Source organism: Hippopotamus amphibius, chromosome 8 (assembly GCF_030028045.1).
Source record: "Hippopotamus amphibius kiboko isolate mHipAmp2 chromosome 8, mHipAmp2.hap2, whole genome shotgun sequence".
NCBI classification, from domain to species: domain Eukaryota; kingdom Metazoa; phylum Chordata; class Mammalia; order Artiodactyla; family Hippopotamidae; genus Hippopotamus; species Hippopotamus amphibius.
This window is the reverse complement of record NC_080193.1, coordinates 76,530,550-76,550,862: the sequence shown is the minus strand read 5'-3', so window position 1 is coordinate 76,550,862 and position 20,313 is coordinate 76,530,550. Positions and strand designations below refer to the sequence as shown.

The following is a 20,313-nucleotide window of genomic DNA, read 5'->3' as shown; positions in this document are numbered from 1 at the left end:
TCTTTTGGAAACTTAAAACAGCAATCAGAAAACAGTACAGGAGAAAAAAGAAGAAATAAAGTAGTACAGAGGTCCTCCTCACTCTCTCTTCAAACTATTGCCTCTCTCGCCAACAGATGTATTGAGAGGGGTCCCACGCCTGACCGCCTCCCTCACCCTTGAATCTCTGGTTTTCTGACTCAGCTTCCCCACCCTCACAGCCATGGCCACAGGCTCCTACGTGCCACGTCCAGCGGCCCTCTCCAAGGCCCCCTTCCTCCTCAGCACGGGGTCTGCACAGTGGACAACTGCCCAGCTGGACCTCGGCCTCTCCTCTCACGCCACTCGGACTTCTGGGCCACCTTGTCCCCCTCTGAGCACCCTCCCCCTCTGCGCCTCTGTGCCCGTGACCTTCTCGCCCACTGCCGGAGCCTCACCTGGCCTGCAGCTCTGTCCTCGGGCCTGCGCCGCTCTTTCCTGTCGCCTCCGCCTGCTGCCTGCAAACCCTCAGACTCTGCAGCCTCCCCCTGACGGCTCCGGGCCTCTGGTCCCAGTGCTTCCCCGCCACCCTGCTCTTCTCTTCCATGGCCGTCCTCATTCAGCAGCCTCCCCCAGCTCCCCTGTGAAGCCCCCGTCCGGGAGTCTGGCTCCCCAGGCCCCTGAAGGCCGTCCCTGCCCCGCCCTCGCCTGGCAGCCCTCTTCCCTCTTCCCTTGAGTCCCTATTTTCCAAACATGCCTGAGGCTTTTTTTCCCTCCTCCCCACCTTTACTGTGTCAGCCCTTTCACATCCCTTTCACGTAACGTATTTCCCTGCTCTTGGCTGTCTCCTGGTCTTACATTCCATTCGTGGGTGTAACCCCCCCTACCCCGAGGCTGGGGGCGCCTGGAGGGCAGGCCAGGGCTTCCTGGTGGCAGTAGTGCCTGGGACATGGCAGAGGCAGCAGGGCCTCGAGGTCCCACAGACTGGTGGTGAATGCCAGCTGCTGGCTCCAGAGCCGTGGGACGTGGGCCGGACCACCTTTCCTTTTCGCACCTTAAGCTTCCCACACTTCCGAAAGGGGTGGAAGCACCTCCCAGGCTGCAGGAGGATTTCAAGGGCCACACCTAGCCTGTCGCCTGTCCTCTGTCACAGGTGCTTAATGGATGCCTCTTCCCCTCTCTCCCTGCACTGACCCACCGCAGCCGCTCCAAAAATGTTTGAGGGTAAGTGAACAAACAAATGAATGGCTGTAGACGGGTTGGTTACAGTGACAAATGCCAGCAGCTTTCTGTAAGTGGGGGCTGGTGCTCTGTAGACTCAGGGGATGGGCAGAGAGCAGCAGAGGCTGTAGCTGCTTTCTCAGTGCTCGGGAAGGATGTCAGTAGAGCTCTTTTCTTAGGCAGAGCTTTATGTTTTCAGCAGCCTCTCGCAGCAGGTGTTAGGGGTCAGAAGTATACATGAAAAAGTGAGGGACAAAAAAAAGAAGTACACGCGTGAGGGCTGTGTGCCCTTGCAGAAAAGGAACGCTGTGGCAGGGACCCGGTCCTCTCGACTCCTGAGCGTGCCCCATCCTGGGACTCCTGCATCGTGCACGGATGTATGGAGCATCTACACTGTACAGGCCCCCGCACCGGGCCCAGGGCAGGCGGCACAGGGCGGGGAGGGGAGATACATACAGCCTGGGATCAAACAGGTGCTCACAGCAGTGTGGGCTACGTGCTGGGATGGGACAGAAATGGTGCGCGGGCAAGCACATAGGAGCGAGGTGGGAACCTCATGCTGCCTCTCCAGAGGAAGGGACATCTGAGAAAGAGATGGGAGGAGAATGGTCTAGGATTCCAGGCTGAGGGAACAACAGTGCAAAGGGACAGCAGCAAGAAAGAGCCCCAAGAATTCAATATGGGGTCCTCCCTGGGGGTCCAGTGGTGAAGACTCTGCCTTCCAATACAGGGGACGCGGGTTTGATCCCTGGTCGGGAAACTAAGACCGCCACATGCTGCAGGGCAGCTAAGCCTGCGTGCTCCGGAGGCCGCACGCCACACCTGGAGAGAAGCCCTCACAGCACAACAAAAAATGTCCCCATGCCACAACAAAGATCCCGTGTGCCGCAACTAAGACCCGACGCAGCCAAATAAATAATAAATAAATATTTTTTAAAAAAAGAATTCAATATGACTGGAACGTGAGGGGTAGGGGGACTGGGAGAAGGGAGAGGTGACCCTGGGCACATGACAAAAGGTGGGCTGGAAAGCCTTGTTTTATCAGGAGGCGGAAGTGTCCTAGGACAGTGGTCGCCTCTCAAGGGCTTCAGGCAGGCGAAGAGCGTGAGCAGATTTGCCTTAGAGAAAGAAAACATCTCTCTGGGTGTGAAGACTGAAACAGCAGGGAGTGGCTAGAAGTAGGAGGCCGGTTGCTAAGAGATGGAGGCCTGGACCGAGGTGATGGCTTTGTGGCCAGAAGCCTCTAGGTTCTTGCTGTGTTCGGCCTGCATCCTAGGGTTGGAGCACCCAGGCCAGTCACAGCCTCAGTATGTGTAATATTAATGTAATAGTTATTGAAGACCAGGCACTTGTAGGGACTTCTCTGGTGGTCCAGTGGATGAGACTCCATGCTCCCAATGCAGGGGGCCCGGGTTCGATCCCTGGTCGGGGAACTAGATCCCACATGCCACAAGTAAGAGTCCACATGCCACAACTAAGAAGCCTGCATGCTGCAACTAAAAGATCCTGCATGCCGCAGCTAAGACCCAGTGTGGCTAAAATAAATAAATAAAAATAAATCTTTAAAAAAAAAAGACCAGGCACTTGTCTATTGCATGCATATTTTTTCAGGTAAATAAATTAAGATTGGGAGAGGTTAAGAAATGTATCTGAAATCACACAGCTAGTGAGTGGCAGAGCTGGGACTCAAGGCAAGCTGCTGAGCTGGTAACCACCAACTTCTCCTCCTCTCCCGTTGCCCTGGGCTGGGCACCTGCAGTAAGGAAGGAGGTGGGTCAGGACAGGTGAAGAGCACACATAGGACACGCCCACCCACCCAACCAGAGGCCCTTCTGTGGCCACAGACACACCCAGTTCCTTCATGGACGAGGATGGGCAGCCTTCCTCTAGAGCGGCATTTAGCCCATTTCTCATTCAGCCACTGTCTGAGCCCTACCAGGTAGCATGGCCTGTCCCAAATATTGTCCTTTAAGATGTGACACAGACAGATTCAACCATCAGTGAGCAGTAAATGCTGCATCCCAGTAGCTCCTTCTCATCAACTCCTGATACATGTCAGCATCTTAAAGGCAAAGGGATGCCCTATAATAAAAAAAAATCACATGAAACAGGGCTCTAGCATTTCATATATGTTTATACCTTTTTCTTTTCTTTTCTTTGTTTCTTTTGGCCATGCCATGCGACTTGTAGGCTGTTAGCTCCCCAACCAGGGATTGAATCTGCACCCTCGGCCCTTGGCAGTGAAAGCACAGAGTCCTAACCACTGGACTGCCAGGGAATTCCCTGTACCTTTTTCTTAAGTAACCTTAAGACACTTTGGCAAACACCATTCTAGACAAGGCATCTCTGCTGCGCGAGGTATGTGTGTACTTGTGTGTAGGTTGCTTGGGGCCTTTACCTGCCAAATGCCATAGCAGGTGAGGGACTCTGAGGCCTCTAGGCTTGCTCACCTCCCCCCTGGAACGAGCAGGCTTCCCCTCCAGCACCTGGAGGCCCAGAGCACAGGTAGGTGGGATGCTGCGGAGTGAGGTCTGCCGAACCTACATCCTGGCACGGCCCCCACTAGCCATTCCTCTGTCTGTCACTGCAGAGCCTGCCCCAGCCCTCCAGGGTCACAGGCCCCTGGTGACACAGCTCCAGGGGCTCAGCAGATGCCAGGCCTGAGACCAAGGCCCCAGCTCTGAGGATTTAGCTTGCACTCTGGAAGGTGATCCTGGCTGGAGGCCAATCCTGAGCCCTGTTTAGAGCAGTTGTCAGGCAGTCGCTGAGATCCAGCACCCCCTCCCCCACCCCCCACTGAGGGGGTTGATCTCCTGCCTGTGCCATGCTGGGGCGGGGGAGGGGTTATGATCAGAGCAGGTGCCCAGACCAGGGAGCACGTCTGAGGCCAGGGCAGTGTCAGGGCTCCATCCCCACGTGGGTTTCAGACCCCAGTATGTGCAGTTTGCTCTCTGAGGACATCCTAACCACTAGGACAGCTTGGAGCATCGTCGGAGCTCTGGCTGCAGGCCTGGGCATGCAGCTGTACCCCTCAGAGGCGGGAGGAGATCAGAGTGAAGGGGTGCTTAGTGACGGGTCCGCTGTGGGAGCTCCTCTTCTAATCAGCCCGCCTTGCCTCAGAGCGCTGTTGCCTCTCCCTGACTGAGTGAAGCCCTCAGCCCCTGAGCTGGCTTTGGCCAAGGAAAAACACCTTGAATGGGAGCCCAGAGACCCTGGACCTTGGGCCACCGACCTGCAGCTCATAAAGTAAGGTTCTTTCCTGCCCAGAAGTTCCTGGGGTCTAAGCTGCTCCTGCCACGTCCCAGGTCCTGTGGAAGGAAGATGCTGGGTGCCCCTTGCTGGCCTGTGCAGGAACTGTCCCCTGAGTGGGACCCGTGGAGCCCTGGAAGAGGGGCCCCTTCGCTGGCCCAGGTGAGAGCAGTGACACCCACCACCCACGCCGCAGTACTGGCCAGCCCAGTTCCCCTTCCGGGGGCTCGGCCCTGGTTCTGACGGTGAATCCTGAGCTCATTGGAATCTGGCTGCTGGCCGCTGGCCTTTCCCTTGGCCTCCAGTTCCCAGGCTGCACAGGGACCTGCACCGTCTGTCCTGTGCCTTCCCAGCCACCCCAGGGCTGGAGCAGCTCGGGCTCTGGGCCCCGCTTTTACTTTCTCTTCTTCACACGTGTGCATTTTCTCTCCCCCTCCCTCTCCCCCTGGGGGTATAAGAGGGGCTTGAGGGGCGGGTCGTGGGGAAGTGGTCCCTGAAGCTATGCTAGACCACGAATAAGCTGTGGCAGCACCCAGAGATCGGGCTCACTGCTGGGCCGCCTCCGCGTTCGGTGACACTGACGTTGTTCTGGGAGGAACAGACGGTGTCTCTGAGTTGTCTTGGAGGGCCTTCCGCAGGCGGCCCCCTTAACTCCCACCCCCTCTCCTGAGGGAGGGGCTGAGACACGGAGGGGTGTGGCGCTCCCAGAGGCACCAAGGGACCTGTCCAAGGTCAGCCCCAGGACCAAAGCTTCGCCAGACTTTCTTCGCAAGGTTACCAAGAGCGCACTTGTTTCTCTGTCACCGGCCTCAAGCAACGCGTGGGACTGTTCTGGGGGTCCAGGGAGGACGAGTAGTGGGGTCGCTGGAGAAGCAGCCTGATTAGGAGCTGCTAATTAGGAGGCTCCCCAGACATTTCGTTCCTTTGAGTGGAGGGGCGGGGGTGGGAGCGGCGGGGGTGGGGGCACAGGCTGGAGCCCCCCAGCCCTGCCCGGCTGCTTGCCTGCCCCAGCCTGAGCTTCCGCAGCCCTGCTGTGGGGCCATGCTGCCCCCTGCTGGCCACGCTGGTGAAACGCAGCCCAGAGTCAGCCCCAGGGTCACAGGTGCTCCCTCCTCACCCCAGCCTGCAGCTGAACTGGAGACCACAGGGCTCCGAGGCGCAGCCTGTGCGCCCCCGGCCCACAGTGGCGCTGGGACTGCATGGGGAGGCCGTCTGGAACCGTCTGGCATGCAATCGTGGGCTGAGTGGGAAACAAACGAATGCATGGTGCCTCTGAAGCATTTGGGGGATGGATGCCCTGGGGTCTGAGCAGCAGCAGACAGGACATCAGGTCAGACATTGATCTAGCAGAACTTGAGAGAGATCTTGTCTCGAGTTGACAAGATCTAAATATGAAAACCAAATGTGAAGAGTTAAATGGTTCTAGAGTGTGACACAGGTGGCCCTAGACAAGGTGACCCATGTTGCCAAGTGGCCAGTCCGGCAATAAGTACTCAGGAAGGATGGAGGTGGCCTTCAGGGAAGACGTTGAAAGGTCAAAGGCGGGTGACAAATGGCAGGGATGGAGATCACAGGACATCACGGGGAGACCCCACTGCTGACCATTTAGTGTGGAAGGTAGAGAGAGGAAAGAACCTGTGTTTGTTTTTGTTGTTGTTGTTTTGTTTTGTTTTGGGGGTTTTTTTTGTTTGGTTGGTTTTTGTTTGTTTGTTTTGGCCCTGCCACACGGCTTGTGGGATCTTAGTTCCCCAACGACCAGAGATTGGACCCAGGCCCCTTGGCAGTGAAAGTGCTCGGTCCTAAGCACTAGACCGCCAGGGAATTCCCAGCACCTCCGTGCCTTGAGACTGATGTCACACCGGGCATAAGGTCTGCCCTTGAAACATGTTTTAATCCTGTTGGTTTTCACAGCCACTCTGCAAAGCAATGCTATTGTTATTCTTTTTCTATGTTCAAGAACATGGATCAGAAAAGGTTGGTAACTTGTTCAGGGTCCTACAGCAAGAACATGCTGGAGCCAGGATTCAGGCCTCACCTCAGGAGATTTGGTGGTTGGGTTCAAGTGCGTGAACTCAAGGGTTTTCAACAAGAAGTGATGTGCTCAAGGACAGATTGTGGGGTGGGAGGCAGGATGGCTGCTTAAAAGACTATTGCTGCAACCCAGAGGGCAGTGAAACAACTCATTCCACACGCAGGCCTCCTGCAAGGCAGAAGGGCTGCTGAGACCTGACGCTTGCAGTCCTTCACCCAAGTCTTGCCCCACAGTGGGTGGTGGGCTGGGGGCCAGCCCAGCATGGTACCCACCAATGAAGGGCTAGGAGTGCAGGGAATAGGTGGGCCTCCTCCCAAGGTCCAGGCCTGGCCCTGGTGTTGCCTGCCCTGGGGCATTCCACAGCTCTTTTTTCTTCTCATAGGGAGGGCTTTGCAGGGAGGCAGATGTGCTCAGGGGACAGCCTGGCAGACCAGAGCCACCCCTCAGTGTGGAGGCCAAGGCTGGGGGAGCCAGGGCTCTGCCCGCTCACGCTCTGTCCCCTTTGTTGGCTGTTTCTTCCCAAGAGCTTGGGGAGGGGACGAGGCTAACCCCACGCACGAGCCACACCTCCAGAAGGGGACATTCATCTCGGGCCTCCGGCTGCTGCCAGGCCTGCCAGAGCTTCCTCCCTGACCTCTCCTGCCTCTGTGGGAGAAGCACATGCCTGACACGCAGCCTAGAGGTTCAGATTAAAGGCTGGGAATTCGCCCCTATGCTGGGCAAGCGCCCGAGGGTCTCCCCAGGGCAAGGAGGCTTTCCCCACACAGGCCACCAGCTCACACCCGAGCCCCTTCCTGGAGCCTTTAGCTCTTGTACACGTGTGTGATCCACTGGTCCTCTGCGGGCGCCCTGGGCGGGACAGCAGCACATGGGCCTCCTGCCCCAGATTGGGGCTGAGGGTGGTGCTGACCTCAGGGCTGTGATCCAGCTTCCTTCACCCCTCCCCCCCCCCCCCCTGCTGCCCCCACCCCGACTCCTGCACTTTGGCACACTTGTTCCCTCCCCCGTCAGTCCCTGCTCCTCCCTGTGGCTCTTGGCCTGCTTTGGTCTTTTCTGTTTGGAACCGTATCCATTCATACTTGTTGATCACTCAGGTGAAGCAAAACTAGAGGGTTAACTCCTAGAAGGGTGACTCTCTCTGGTTTGAACACCCCAACAGCATGTTTGCCTTGTCCCCAAATGCATGACTTTCCTCTTGCCATCTGTGACTTTCCTGTTCATCCTGAGAAACCCTCATCTTTCCAGGAGGGAAAAGGAGCCAGGTACGCCTGGGAACAGGGAGCCCTGGGCCTGCGCACCTGCCTCTACACACCCCTCGCAGAGTCCTCTGGGTTCTCATGGCCTGCCCAGTCACAGTGTTTTCTTACAACTGGACATGCCCACCTCCCCCGCCCCCCGCAGTGTTCTGGGAAGCTTAGTCACTCAGCAGAGATCTTTACTGAACACCTTCTCTGCATCAGGTGAGGTCCCAAGCACCGGGGCTACAGTGGGGAATACAACAGGCACACTCCCTGCTGTCCAGGACCCCCATCTAGTAGGAGACACAGAGCGTGAGCTGACACATCAGCAGAGAAGAGTACAGACGGCTTTGTGCAGTGAGGGGCATGAGCAGAGAGATGAGGGAGGAAACAACTTGCAGGAACAAAGTAGATCGGATGCCAGGAGGGCAACTTTAAGCTGAGACAGGGTGCAAGAGAGCCAGCCAGCAGAGAGGCAGAAAGAATGCGGTTCCTCCCCACTGCAGGCTCGTGGAGGAGTTCATGCTCTTGGCCAACATGGCCGTGGCCCACAGGATCCATCGCGCCTTCCCAGAGCGAGCCCTGCTGCGGCGGCACCCCCCACCCCAGACCAAGATGCTCAGTGACCTCGTGGAATTCTGTGACCAAATGGGGTTGCCCATGGACTTCAGCTCTGCAGGGGCCCTCAACGTGAGTGCTGGGAGCATGGGGGCAGGGGAGGCCCTGCTTGGGGAAGGAGGAGGAAGGCCTGGAAGCCAGGTTCAGCAGCCAGTGCATCCCAGCAGGGTCCATTACCCTTCAGCCAGATCTCCCCTCTGAGGGAGAGGAGGGGCCCTGGGGACAAGGCCTGCAACTCACAGGGCCTGGCAGAGAGACCGAGGGAGTCCCCTAAAGGCTCAACTGTGGACTGGGGTCCTATGGCCCGAGATGGGCCAGGCTCGGGCCCCGAGGCTTTCAGTGGGGCACTGGGATTATTGGAGGCCAGAGGCTGTTTTTCATAGTACAGGGTATCCAGTGCTCACCACCTGGAGCTGAGCATCGTGGGGCTCAGTAGTCCGTGGCCTCAGCTTTGATCCCACAGGAGGGAGACTGTCCCCATCTGTACTCCAAGCCTGGGGTGGCCGGGGAGGTGTCTGAGGTCAGACTCCTGGAAAGCAGCCTGTCCAGGCCAGCCAGCTAGACATGCAAGGACTGACCTCCAGCCAGGACCCTCGAGGCAGGCCCAGTGTGGGACACAGGCTGGGGGCTGCCAGCCCCCTGCACCTTACCCATGGCCATCTGATCAGGGCTGGGCCCCTCTGGTGCCCTTTCCTCCCCAGAGCCAGGTCTCAGACTATCAGCGGGTGACGGGGCCCCACAGCCTCTCCCCAGGCTTGACTGTGCATCACATGGGTTGCTTCTAGAAAAGTCTGACCGAAACATTTGGAGATGACAAGTACTCACTGGCCCGGAAGGAGGTGCTCACCAACATGTGCTCCCGGCCCATGCAGGTAAGGGGGGACCAGTCCTCCAGCCTCCCTCTTCTCCCCAGAGCACCCATGACCTCTGTGCGCTCGGAGAACCTCAGGGGAGCTTTGGGGACCAGACAGCACCCAGGACAGGTGGTTCCTGGGCTCCTGAGCTTGATCTGCTACCTCCTCTCAGACTCGCCTGCCTACCCTGCTCCAGGATCCCTTGTCTGGGGCTCAGTTAGTTGAGCCCTGCTTTCCCCCTGCAAGGCCTCGGGGGCTCCATTTCCTGACAGTAGGTGGGGAGCCACCCCAGGGCATGTCCCAAGACCCCAGGGCCTAGACCTCACAGAACAGACCAGCTCGGGCAAGGAAATGGGGCCTGGTCAGCAACTCATGGGCAGATGGGGACCCTGGAGGGGAAAGAGAGTGTCGGTCTCCCGGAGCAGCCTGTGCAGAAGATGGTCCTTAGCCCCTGCTGCGGCTTGTGGACCCCAGGCAGTGAAATCTCCCTGTCCCAGCCTGTCGGGAGAGGAGATGAGGCCATGGGGCTGTGTCTGCAGCTGGAGGACAGGCTGGTCTCCGGGGAGGCAGACAACGAGCCTGCTTCTGGCAGCCGGTTTCAGCCCTCCAAGGCCGAGCTTCAGCCCCATGGGGCCATGCATCTCGGGAAGGAACCACCCCAGTGGACTGTCAGGTCAGAAGGAGCTGTGGATGCTCATGGGACCAGCAGTGGGCCTCAGCCTGGCCTGGGAGTGGTGACAGACTGTTGTTCAGGGGTTCAGTCACTGGGCAGATTCAGTCTGTTCACAAGAACCCCATCACCTCTGCTTGTCACAACTGACTTGTTTTCTGAGACCTCATGGCTCTGCCAGGAATGGGACCATGAGGTCCGCCTGGGTCTGGCTGCCCTCACCCTGCCCCCAGTCACCAATGTCTGCCCTGCATCAAGCACTGTAAAGCACCCACCCATGCCTCTGACCACTGGGCTTGACACCACATACGGGACCGGTGGAGCCCCCATTCCCTGCCCCCAGTCTCTGGAAGCCATCCACCTCCAAGGCCAACCCAGCCCTGGAGCTCCAAGAAAAGGAGTCCTCTCCTGAGTCACCCGGAGACTGAAAAAGACCCAGCTTATCCAGGCCTTGCCTGCCAGTGACCTCAGAGCCAGCCCTTGCCCGGGGATCTGATGTCAGGGAGTGACCAGAGTACCGGGGTGCCTGGTTCCCTGTCTGTGTCCCAGGTCTGAATCCCCACCCATCCCGTCCTGCTCAGAGACCCCTTTGCCAGCCCGGAGAGCTGGGGCCTGCTGCCCTCCTCACCCCAGCTCATCTGGGGAACTGGGCCACTTCTGAGAACAAAGGCCTCACCGAGGAGGCTGCTCTCACCTCCCTCGGCAACTTAGCCCAGAGGTAACCCAGGGCCCAGCGGGAGCTGGAAGGAAAGTGGAGTTGGGTAGCCGAGCAGGTCACCAGCAGCTGCGTCCTGGATGGACGTACACAGAGTAACCGGAGCCAGCTGTCCGTTTGGCTGAAGACATGGGAGGGTGTGAGGGTGTGAGAATGCGAGGGTGTGAGTGTGAGCGAGTGGCAAGGGAGAGAGCGAGTGACCACACGAGGGTGTGACTTAGGCCCGGGCCGAGGAACCTGGCCACTTGCTCCGAGGCAGCCGCAGGTCCTGGATTCCCAACCCTGAGAACTCGGGGAGCGCAGGGCAAGCAGCTTCAGGGCCCGTGGCCAAGGCTCTCAGCACAGCTGCACCACGTGGGCCGGGCTATTTGCTGGGCCCCTAGAGAAACTCAGCATCTCTCCCTGGACCACAGCCCTAACTCCTGCCCTACAGGAGGGCCTTTTGAACGCACACCTCTGGGTCTTGGTCTCACAACAGTTTGTCAGAGACAAGAAGGGCTGAGGCTGGGAGTCTAGCCAACCGCTGCCTCACTTGACTGGTGAAAGGTGGCTCTGAGTCTCCTAGCCTTGCAGAGCATACCCAGTCCCCATCCCGCCTGGCCAGGCTCTGAGACCTGCCCCACCTCCCCAGATGGCCCTGTACTTCTGCTCGGGAGTGCTGCAGGACCAGGCTCAGTTCCGCCACTACGCCCTCAACGTGCCGCTGTACACGCACTTCACCTCTCCCATCCGCCGCTTCGCTGATGTCTTGGTGCATCGCTTCCTGGCCGCCACGCTGGGTAAGGGGTGCAAAACGGGGGCAGTGCCGGCCTGTGCCCAGCTAAGGGCTACCCATCTCCAGAGTGGGTGCCCGGCGGCCAGAGGCCATACTGCCACGACTGTACAAGCCAAGAGGGGTGGGCAGCCCAAGCAGCGGGAAAGCGTGTGCCCAGCATCACTCCTTCTGTGAGCATGTGCTGGGGCTTAAGGGCCCTCATGGTGGCCAGCCCCCCTTTCTCGGCCCTCCCAAGCTGGGCGTCAGGGAGGCCTCAGCTCTGCGTGGGCCTCCCAGGCCCTATCTGACCCGGGCCAGGGGCACCATGCTGCCCATCACCCCGCCAGGCCAGTGCACACAGAGCACCTACCAGTGGACCCCTGACCACCCTCTGCCCAGGGTATAGGGAGCTTCCAGATGTGGAGCCCGATGGCCTGCAGAAGCAGGCCGACCACTGCAATGACCGCCGCATGGCGTCCAAGCGCGTTCAGGAGCTCAGTACCAGCCTCTTCTTTGCCATCCTGGTCAAGGTGAGGCCACCAGCCCAGGGCCCCTACCCCTGCTCTGCCCCACCTCCCCACCTGGGCGCCTACACCCAAGGAGCACTCTGGGAGCCCGGGGCCTTCATCAGCTGGGGTGGGCCCTGGGAGGAAACTGCATCCCGTGGCCAAGCCTTGGCTGAAGCCCTGCCCTGCAGGAGAGTGGCCCACTGGAGTCGGAAGCCATGGTGATGGGCATCCTGAACCAAGCCTTCGATGTGCTGGTGCTGCGCTATGGGGTACAGAAGCGCATCTACTGTAATGTGAGTCCCGGGGGCGGCCGGGGCCAAGGTGAGGGATGCTCTGGGTGGGCAGAGGGAGCACCGAGCTACATCCACTTAGCACGTTCCTTCTCACCTGCCTGTCCTCGTTCCCGCTGCTGGGCTGCCTCCCTGTTTCCCCAGCATCTGGTGGGGTCACAGCCCAGGACAGCCCTTGGTAGACATACAAGCAGGCGCGATGGAAACACAGGCTGAGAGTCCTGCTGTCCCTGCCCACACTGGGGCGGTGACACTGCGCTCCTCGGTTACCTGTGGGCCATGCTGGCACCAAGTCCACCTGATGGGCCCTGCCCAGACACCCAGCTGCACCTGCCTGGGATTGAGGATTCAGGCCAAGAGTCAGGCTTGGGCCTCTTTCCCAAGGACTCAAGCAATCAGACCAAGTCTGTCCAAAACCAGTATAGGACGGCAGGGTAGGCAGGCTTTGGGAGATTTTTTTTTTTACTTTATTTTTGGCTGCATTGGGTCTTCGTTGCTGTGCAAGCACTTTCTCTAGTTGTGGCGAGGCGGGGCTACTCTTCACTGCAGTATGCAGGCTTCTCATTGCAGTGCCTTCTCTTGTTGCAGAGCATGGGCTCGAGGTGTACAGGCTTCAGTAGTTGCGGTGCATGGGCTCAGTAGTTGTGGCACACAGGCTTTGTTGCTCCTTGGCATGATCTTCCCGGACCAGGGATCAAACCCTTGTCCCTGGCAGTGGCAGGTGGACTCTTAACCATGGCCCCACCAGGGAAGTACCTGGGAGATGTTTTAAAGAAACAGGAGAAAAGGAAAGACCAGAAAGAATGGTCCGTGGCCACTCTGGAAGCTGTGTCCCCTGAAAAGAAGGAAGAGGCTAGCCCTTGCCTTGGTCCTGCCCTGGCAGGGGGACACTTTACTTTTTTATTTTCCAAGGGTACTCGGTGCCAGTCTAATGCCACCTGAGGGACCTGTTTCAGCTGACCTTGTGGTTAGCGAGTCACCACCTGGCCCCTGACCCTGGCTTTGAATTTCCCAACACCCAGAGCATCTTGGGGCGTGCAGACAGAGCCCAGCACGTCGTGTGGAATAAACGTGGTGTGAATAAAATGGAGTAAAGCAGGAGAGACAGAAGGGAGTCCAGCTGGAACCACGTCGGGCTCTCATCCTGAAGCTCCCTGAGCAGGATGGAGTTCAGGTCTAGGTCGTCTCTGCAGACAAGTCAGCCCTCAGTCTGGGCTAACGCCCTCCAGCCTCAGGTGGCCCGTCCACCTCGACCCTACGTGGACAGTCCCTGATGAGGCAGGACAGACACACCACCTGCCCCGAATCACACATGGAGCCACTGGCCCCTCCCAGCACCCCCCTCCCCAGCAGAGGCCCCCCAGAAGCCGGCCAGAGGCCAGAGGCGAGGGTGGGGGCCATCCCCCGTCGCAGGTCAAGCAGCCAGCGGTCAGGCCGCAGGGCCAGGCGCTCCCTTGAGGACCCGTCAGAGGTGGGCCAAGGCGGGGGGCTGCTTCCAAGCATCGGGGGCCTTGCAGGGTCAGAGGTTAAGAAGCGGCACCGAGCCCGGGTCCTGAGATGCAGCTGTGTGTGCCCCCAGGCACTGCCCCTGCGGTCCCACCACTTCCAGAAGGTGGGCAGGAAGCCGGAGCTCACGCTCGTCTGGGAGCCGGAGGATGAGGAACAGGAGCCAGTGCAGCAGGTCAGAGCCCCAGGGGCGGGGACGGGGTGGGAGGGCACCTTTCCGGAGCACCACCGGGTCCCCGTCCACCCTGCTCTTGGTGAGCCCCTTGCTGCTTCCTGGGGTGCCCTCCCCAGGCCTCCCCTCCTGGGCTCGCCCTCCCTGCACCCGGCTCCGGGGTGGGATTCCAGGTTCTACCTGCCAAGGCCCTCCCCATCCCTCGGGCCAGCTTTCTGGGACCACCTTCCTTCCCCGGGAGTCACCCACGTTGGGAGAGGCAGGGGCTTTGCCTACCCCTCTAAAGCAGGGGCCTTAACTTTGGGGTGCTTTTGAGAATCTGTTGAAAGCCATCGACCTCCTACCTTTCAAAAAGACAGTTCTCACCTAGAACGCACTTCCAACACTAGACCCAGACCCCAGGGGTTTCTCCCTGACGCTGAGGCCTGGCAGGCACTGCACACAGCAGCGTGTGGCTCCTTTACTTCTCACCAGGGCCCCACGGCCTCAGTCCTGAACACACTCAGCTTGTGGACAGGCCGGCGGAGGCCTAGGGATGCAGGGCGAGGGCCCCAGGGCCTGGCTGGGTGGACAGAGGCAGAGCTGGGCTGTGCCTGCAGCCCCTGCCCCTGCTGTGCCCCTGGGCCGGCCCCTCGCCAGCCACCCGCCTCACCGGCCGGGCTCTGCTCTGCTCTGCCGCAGGTGGTCAGCATCTTCAGCCTGGTGGAGGTGGTGCTGCGGGCAGAGGCCACGGCCCTCAAGTACAGCGCCATCCTGAAGCGACCCGGCACCGAGGGCCTCCTGGACCGGCAGGACGAGCAGCGCTGTGATGCCCACGAGGAGGAGCAGGACTGAGGCCGCCAACCTGGCCGCGCCCCTCCCCCACCTGCCGCACCTGCTGGCTTTTAGGAATAGCAGCCTTTGACACCGATGGGGATTTTTAATTTGGTTTTTAACAACTCAGGGTTTGGTTTTTATTTTTTCATTCTATTTTATTTCTGCAGCTCAGTTTTTAAACGGGAGGGCGGAGGGTGGGGCTGGACGGAAGGCTGAGGCCAGTACTCGGCAGCACAGAGCTAGATCCGGTCCTCCTGGGAGGCCAGCCCCGCTTCTGCCAGGTTACCCACTGCCCTCCCCTGCCCAGGAAACCAGGGGTCTTCAACAAATCAGTGTCATGGAATAAAACCAAGTGTGAAGTGCTGTCTGGTGTGTGCGGCCCCTGGGAGGCCAGGGTGGCAGGGTGGCAGGGTGCCCCTTGGACCCAGGTCATGGGACCCGGCCCGGGCTCCACCCCTCACAGCTGAGCTGGGGTTGCCCCCCTCGGGAGCCTTCCCGTCACTTCCAGGGTGATTCACAGAGCTGCCCGCCTGGCAGGTTGATGCCAGTGCCTCATTCTGGCTGATTAGCAATGTAATTAGTATGCAAGACGGCAAGCCCCCCACACCCTGCCGCGGGTGGCTGTGTCCATCCCCACCCCCACCACTTCCTCTGCCTGCTGGCCCCTCCGTGGCCTCAGAGGCATGGGGGGGGCGGGGAGTGGGTCCTGGACGCACACCCCCACTCCAAGGCCACAGCGCTGGGTGGCCCTGTCTACCTCGCCCTCATGGCCCTAAAGCCAGGGGACCCACAGCAGCCCCAGCACCTCCGGCCCATTTGACAGCAGGGGAACCACACCCAGAGAGGAGGTAGGTCTCTGGCCAAAGTGATACAGCAAGACTGTGCCCGGCCAGGTCCAGAGCTCAGGCACCTGCCCTCCCACATGCGCTGCCTGTGGGCTCCGAGCACATGGCCCAGCGCGCTTCCTGCCCCAGGGCAGCCGTGTCCTTCATCTGCATCCGCTCATTCAGCAGGTGTCCTTGACGCCATCCACGTGCAGGGCACTGGCGGGACACACACAGGTCCAATGAGGGAGACAGCCCCCTGTGGCCCCTCGCTCAGGGGACTGTTGATAAAGGGGGTGACGAGACACAAAGCTTGTCAAAGAGGAAGCCGCAGGCATTCCTTCACTGTCCCAGGGCACCTGCACGCTTCCCAAGGCGCCACCTCAGGTCACCAGGGGGGAGGGAGACGTAGACGCAAATGACGTCACTGCAGGGCAAGGTTGTAGTGAAGTTCAGAGGCTGGGGTGTGCGTGCCCAGCCGTGAAGGGATGGTGCTCAGAAGAAGAAAGCCAGCAGCCGCCCCCGCAGGCACAGGAACTGAGGCTCAGAGGTTCTTGACATGAGCTGTGAGGGGCAGAGGTCACTAGGATCAGAGGGTGCCCAGAGAACGGGCAAGGAGATGCCGGTGAGATAGGAACAGGGTAGATCGTCCCCACGGCCCTTATGCCTGCGAGAGAGCGTGCCCTGTGGGCTGTGGGCCGTCAGCGCCCGGGAGGATTCTCGTCTGGGCCGTGACCTGATACGATCTCTGTCCTTCACTCATTTATCAACGACCGTGAGTGCCTTCGACATGCCCATGTCCTTGGGGAGCTTATAGTCAGGAGGGGAAGTCGCATTTCTAGTGTGGCAGGTGGTGGGGACGGCATGGACAGCAGGGGAGGAAAAGCCAGTGCTGAGGAGGGGGCACGGGTGGCAGAGACGTCCAGGGGCTGCCCGGGGCTACTTGTAGGCACAGCCCTAAGGCAGGAGTGGGCTTGGTCCATGATGGAGGCCAAAGGGCCTCTAGGGCTGTCTCCCCAGTGGTTTCATCTCTTTATGGGACCTGCTCCCCAGCTTCTAGCCCCTCCCTCCCGCCTGCTTGGGTCCCCAGGAGCCACCGTTCTGTACCACAACACCTCTGATGGGACCCAAGGTGGGCACCTGGCCCATTCTTTCCTGGGGCCTCTCCTAACTGGAATTGGGAGAGGGTGTCAGTCTCTCCCCAGGACGGTAGGTTGCAAGATATAGAAGCTCATGTTTCCAGAAGGTCACTGTGAAGGAAGCAGTGTACACCAGGAGGAAGGAAAGGGGACTTAGAGAAGGGAGATGGAGAGCCACGGAGGCACTGGGTTCCCCACGCCCCAGGAGACCCAGAGGCGCCTCCGCGTGGTGGGCTTTTCTGCCTTCCGGTAATTCGCATACCATCAAGTCCCTCTCCCCTAAAGCTACTCACTCTTGGCTTCTTTCCTTTGCACCCAAGATGGGAATATTCCTGAAGCCTCAGGACGTTACCAAAGGGAACGTGGGTTCTCTACCCTGGGGAGCAGCAAAGCCCATCTACTGACATGCTTGTGGTGAAGGAAAGGTTTTTGCAGGTGCCAAGCAAGGAGAATGGTGGCTTTCAGGGACGGGGTTTCAAAGGCAACACTAGGGGTGAGGGTTGGAGGTGCGCGATCAGCTCGAGGACTTCCTTCTGATTGGTGAGTGGTCCAGGTGCTATTTTGAGAATCTGAATCATGAACCTTCGGCTTCCAGCCAGTCTGGGGTCTCAGGGCTTGGGGTCAGCATGTAGTCACCATCCTCCACCTGGGTGGTGGGAGGGTCTTCATTCCTGCAGAACAACTCAAAGATTTGTGCCTGATTGTTGTGTGCAGCCCTTGAGGAGGAACTAAGTGTCCTGTGACTCTCCTGTTGAAGCTCCTCTTACTTTTCTGGCTCGACTGCTTTCCTCTGTTTCCGCGTTCCCTCACTTCTGATTCGTCACTACGCGCGTCTGTTCTTCGGAACTCAGGGAGGGCCCGGGAGACTTCTTCCTACAAACAAGAAATGGGGGGCAGGGTGGGGCTTCTGTACCCGGAGAGGCCCCGCAGGCTCCTGCTCAGTGTCAGCGCCCCCTTTCCTCTGCTCCTCCTCAGTCCTGAGGGCAGCAGGGACGGGACGCGAAAGGGGGTAAAGGATTGGATAGGGAGGTTCAGCAGAAACTCGGCCGTGGAATTCCGTTTCAGGGGGACTTGGTTTCAAGGCCCCTGCTTGCTCAGGCCCCTTGTCGCATCCAGCCACCCCAGCTAAAGTGTCCCAGAGTAAACACAAGGTGTTCCCTTCAAGGCCTGCCCAAGTTGCAAGTTTGTGATCAAATAAACTTGTTGTTTAGGTTGTTTTGGGATGGTTCCTTACACAACCATAAATTACAGAATATCAATACAATAATAAATATAGCTTAAAATTGAAAAATGAAGAATTATGTGATTTAGAAACAGTGGTAAATATCAAAATTAAAATCCAAGAGGGGGTGGGACTTCCCTGGTGGCGCAGTGAATCACACTCCGTGCTCCCAATGCAGGGGGTCCTGCTTCGATCCCTGGTCTAGGAACTAGATCCCACACGCATGCCGCAACTAAGGAGCCCTTGAGCCGCAACTTTGGAGCCCATCTGCCTCATGGATCTATTTGATACTCTAAACTACATTGGACTTCCCGGGTGGCACAGTGGTTAAGAATCCCCCTGCTGATGCAGGGGACATGGGTTCAAACCCTGGTCCAAGAAGATCCCACATGCCACAGACTAATTAAGCCTGTGTGCCACAACTACTGAGTCTGCGCTCTGGAGCCCTCAAGCCACAACTGCTGAGCCCACATGCAACAACTGCTGAAGCCCATGTGCCTAGTGCCCATGATCTGCAACAAGAGAAGCTACTGCAATGAGAAGCCTGAGCGCTGCTACGCCCCTGCTCACCACAACTAGAGAAAGCCCGCCTGCAGCAATGAAGACCCAATGCAGCCAATAAATAAATAAATAAATATAAATAAATCTTTTTCAAAAAATAAATACACCACATTAATGTATAACTTAGATAAAAATAAAAACTAAAACTCAAAATTTCTTTTCCTTTTTCTTTCTTTTTCCTTAGCAGGAATTGGTTTAAAAAGCTTCTTGTATACTCAGCAGTGGGTGTATTAAACAGTCCATTATTCCAGTAACGAAGATAAAATTCCTGCTGACAGGCAACCTGATATTCCCTCTCAGCTAAAATGCTGCCTAAGGTCTTTTACTTGAAGAATCAGGTAGCAGTCTGGATGGTAACAAGTCCTGGTTGCCTCAGTGGAGCCCCTAGGGGCCTTGTTTATTTTGTGTCTGAGCCCAGGCCTGGACGTCCAGGGTGAGGGCGAGTCAGGCAGGAAGCAGCCACCTGGCCTGCAGGTGAGGTGCCGGCCCAGGTGTGGCTGCTCCGCAGAAGGGCTGTGCCTCAGGCCCTTGCTGGAGGAATTCATGGGTGGGAATCACAGATGTCAGGGTTAACTGGAGTGGGGGGGTGGGGTAGGTGTTGAAGCCGATTAAAGATTTGAGGCCTGGTGAATAGGAGGAGGAAGATGCCTTTCACAACAAAGAAGGTTCTGGAGGTGGAGGAGGGTGCTTTCAGCACTTGCACATGACTGAGTTAGTATGGCAGGATAATCTCTTTGAACCTTGCCTTTTTATGGGGTTTTGTGGCTGGGGATTTGGGTTTTTTATTAATATGTAGGAAGCCATTTTTATGGGGGAAATACATCTAATGTCTGGAAAACCATCTTGTGGGGGGAGGAAATACATTTAAATATTTCACTTTTAAAAACTTTTATTTTTTTGGCCACACCATGCAGAATGCGGGATCTTAGTTCCCTGACCAGGGATCGAACCTATGCTCCCAGCAGTGGAAGTGATGCGTCTTAACCACTGGATCGCCAGAGAAGTGCCTTAAAAAGTTATTTTATGGACTTCCCTGGTGGCACAGTGGTTAAGAATCCGCCTGCCAATGCAGGGGACACGGGTTCAATCCCTGGTCCGGGAAGATCCCACATGTGCGGAGCAGCTAAGCCCAAGAGCCACAACTACTGAAGCCCGTGCACCTAGAGATCATGCTCCACAACAAGAGAAGCCACCGCAATGAGAAACCCAAGCACTGCTACGAAGAGTAGTCCCTGCTCTCTGCAGCTAGAGAAAGCCCATGCATGCACAGCAAGGAAGACCCAATGTAGCCAAAAATAAGTTAAACTTTTTTAAAAAGTTATTTTACTGAACCAGGTTCATAAAATGCATTAATTCTTTTTTTATATTTTTAAAAAAATTTTTATGTATTTATTTATTTATTGGCTGTGTTGGGTCTTCATTGCTGCACATGGGCTTTCTCTAATTGTGTAGAGCAGGGACTACTCTTGGTTGCGGCGTGCAGGCTTCTCATTGCAGTGGCTTCTCTTGTTAGGGAGCACCCACCGGTTCCAGGCATGTGGGCTTCAGCAGTTGCTTCACGTGGGCTCAGTAGTTGTGTCTCTCGGGCTCCAGAGCATAAGCTCAGTAGTTGTGGTGCGTGGGCTTCGTTTCTCTGAGGCATGTGGGATCTTCCCAGACCAGGGATCAAACCCACGTCTCCTGCATTGGCAGGCGGATTCTTAACCACTGCGCCACCAGAGAAGTCCCTGCATTAATTCTTTAACGTTCTTAAATTGTATCCTGCTCAGTTCTGGAAAGCAGTCAGCCAAATACTGAAAAGGCAACAGAAAGTGAAGTGCAAAATAGAACATGAAACAAAAGCTCTCCTTTAGCATATTTTACCTTAATAGATTTTCAAACTAACCAAGGTACTGTTGGAATAAAATCGCCTTACTCGTTCTTATTATTTTCACTCCTGAGCACCTTGTAGCTTGCGGGATCTTA

At 57.6% G+C, this 20,313-nt stretch overlaps 1 protein-coding gene across 7 annotated transcripts in view; it reads left to right on the top strand.

The window, feature by feature from the left end:
• LOC130859023 (DIS3-like exonuclease 2) overlaps positions 1 to 14,959 on the top strand; it is a 386,474-nt gene extending 371,515 nt beyond the window's left edge. For 4 of the 7 annotated variants that reach the window (XM_057746243.1, XM_057746244.1, XM_057746245.1 and 1 more), the window contains 7 exons: positions 8,205 to 8,388; positions 9,102 to 9,188; positions 11,187 to 11,334; positions 11,709 to 11,839; positions 12,007 to 12,111; positions 13,688 to 13,789; positions 14,468 to 14,959. In XM_057746243.1, coding sequence (XP_057602226.1) covers positions 8,205 to 8,388; positions 9,102 to 9,188; positions 11,187 to 11,334; positions 11,709 to 11,839; positions 12,007 to 12,111; positions 13,688 to 13,789; positions 14,468 to 14,620 — 910 coding nt within the window. In that variant the 3' untranslated portion in view covers positions 14,621 to 14,959. Of the gene's footprint in view, positions 1 to 1,111; positions 1,183 to 1,909; positions 2,122 to 8,204; positions 8,389 to 9,101; positions 9,189 to 11,186; positions 11,335 to 11,708; positions 11,840 to 12,006; positions 12,112 to 13,625; positions 13,790 to 14,467 lie in introns of those variants that run through there. The other 3 variants (XM_057746246.1, XM_057746247.1, XR_009055151.1) reach the window with 3 other exon arrangements.
• Positions 14,960 to 20,313: the final 5,354 nt, after the last annotated feature.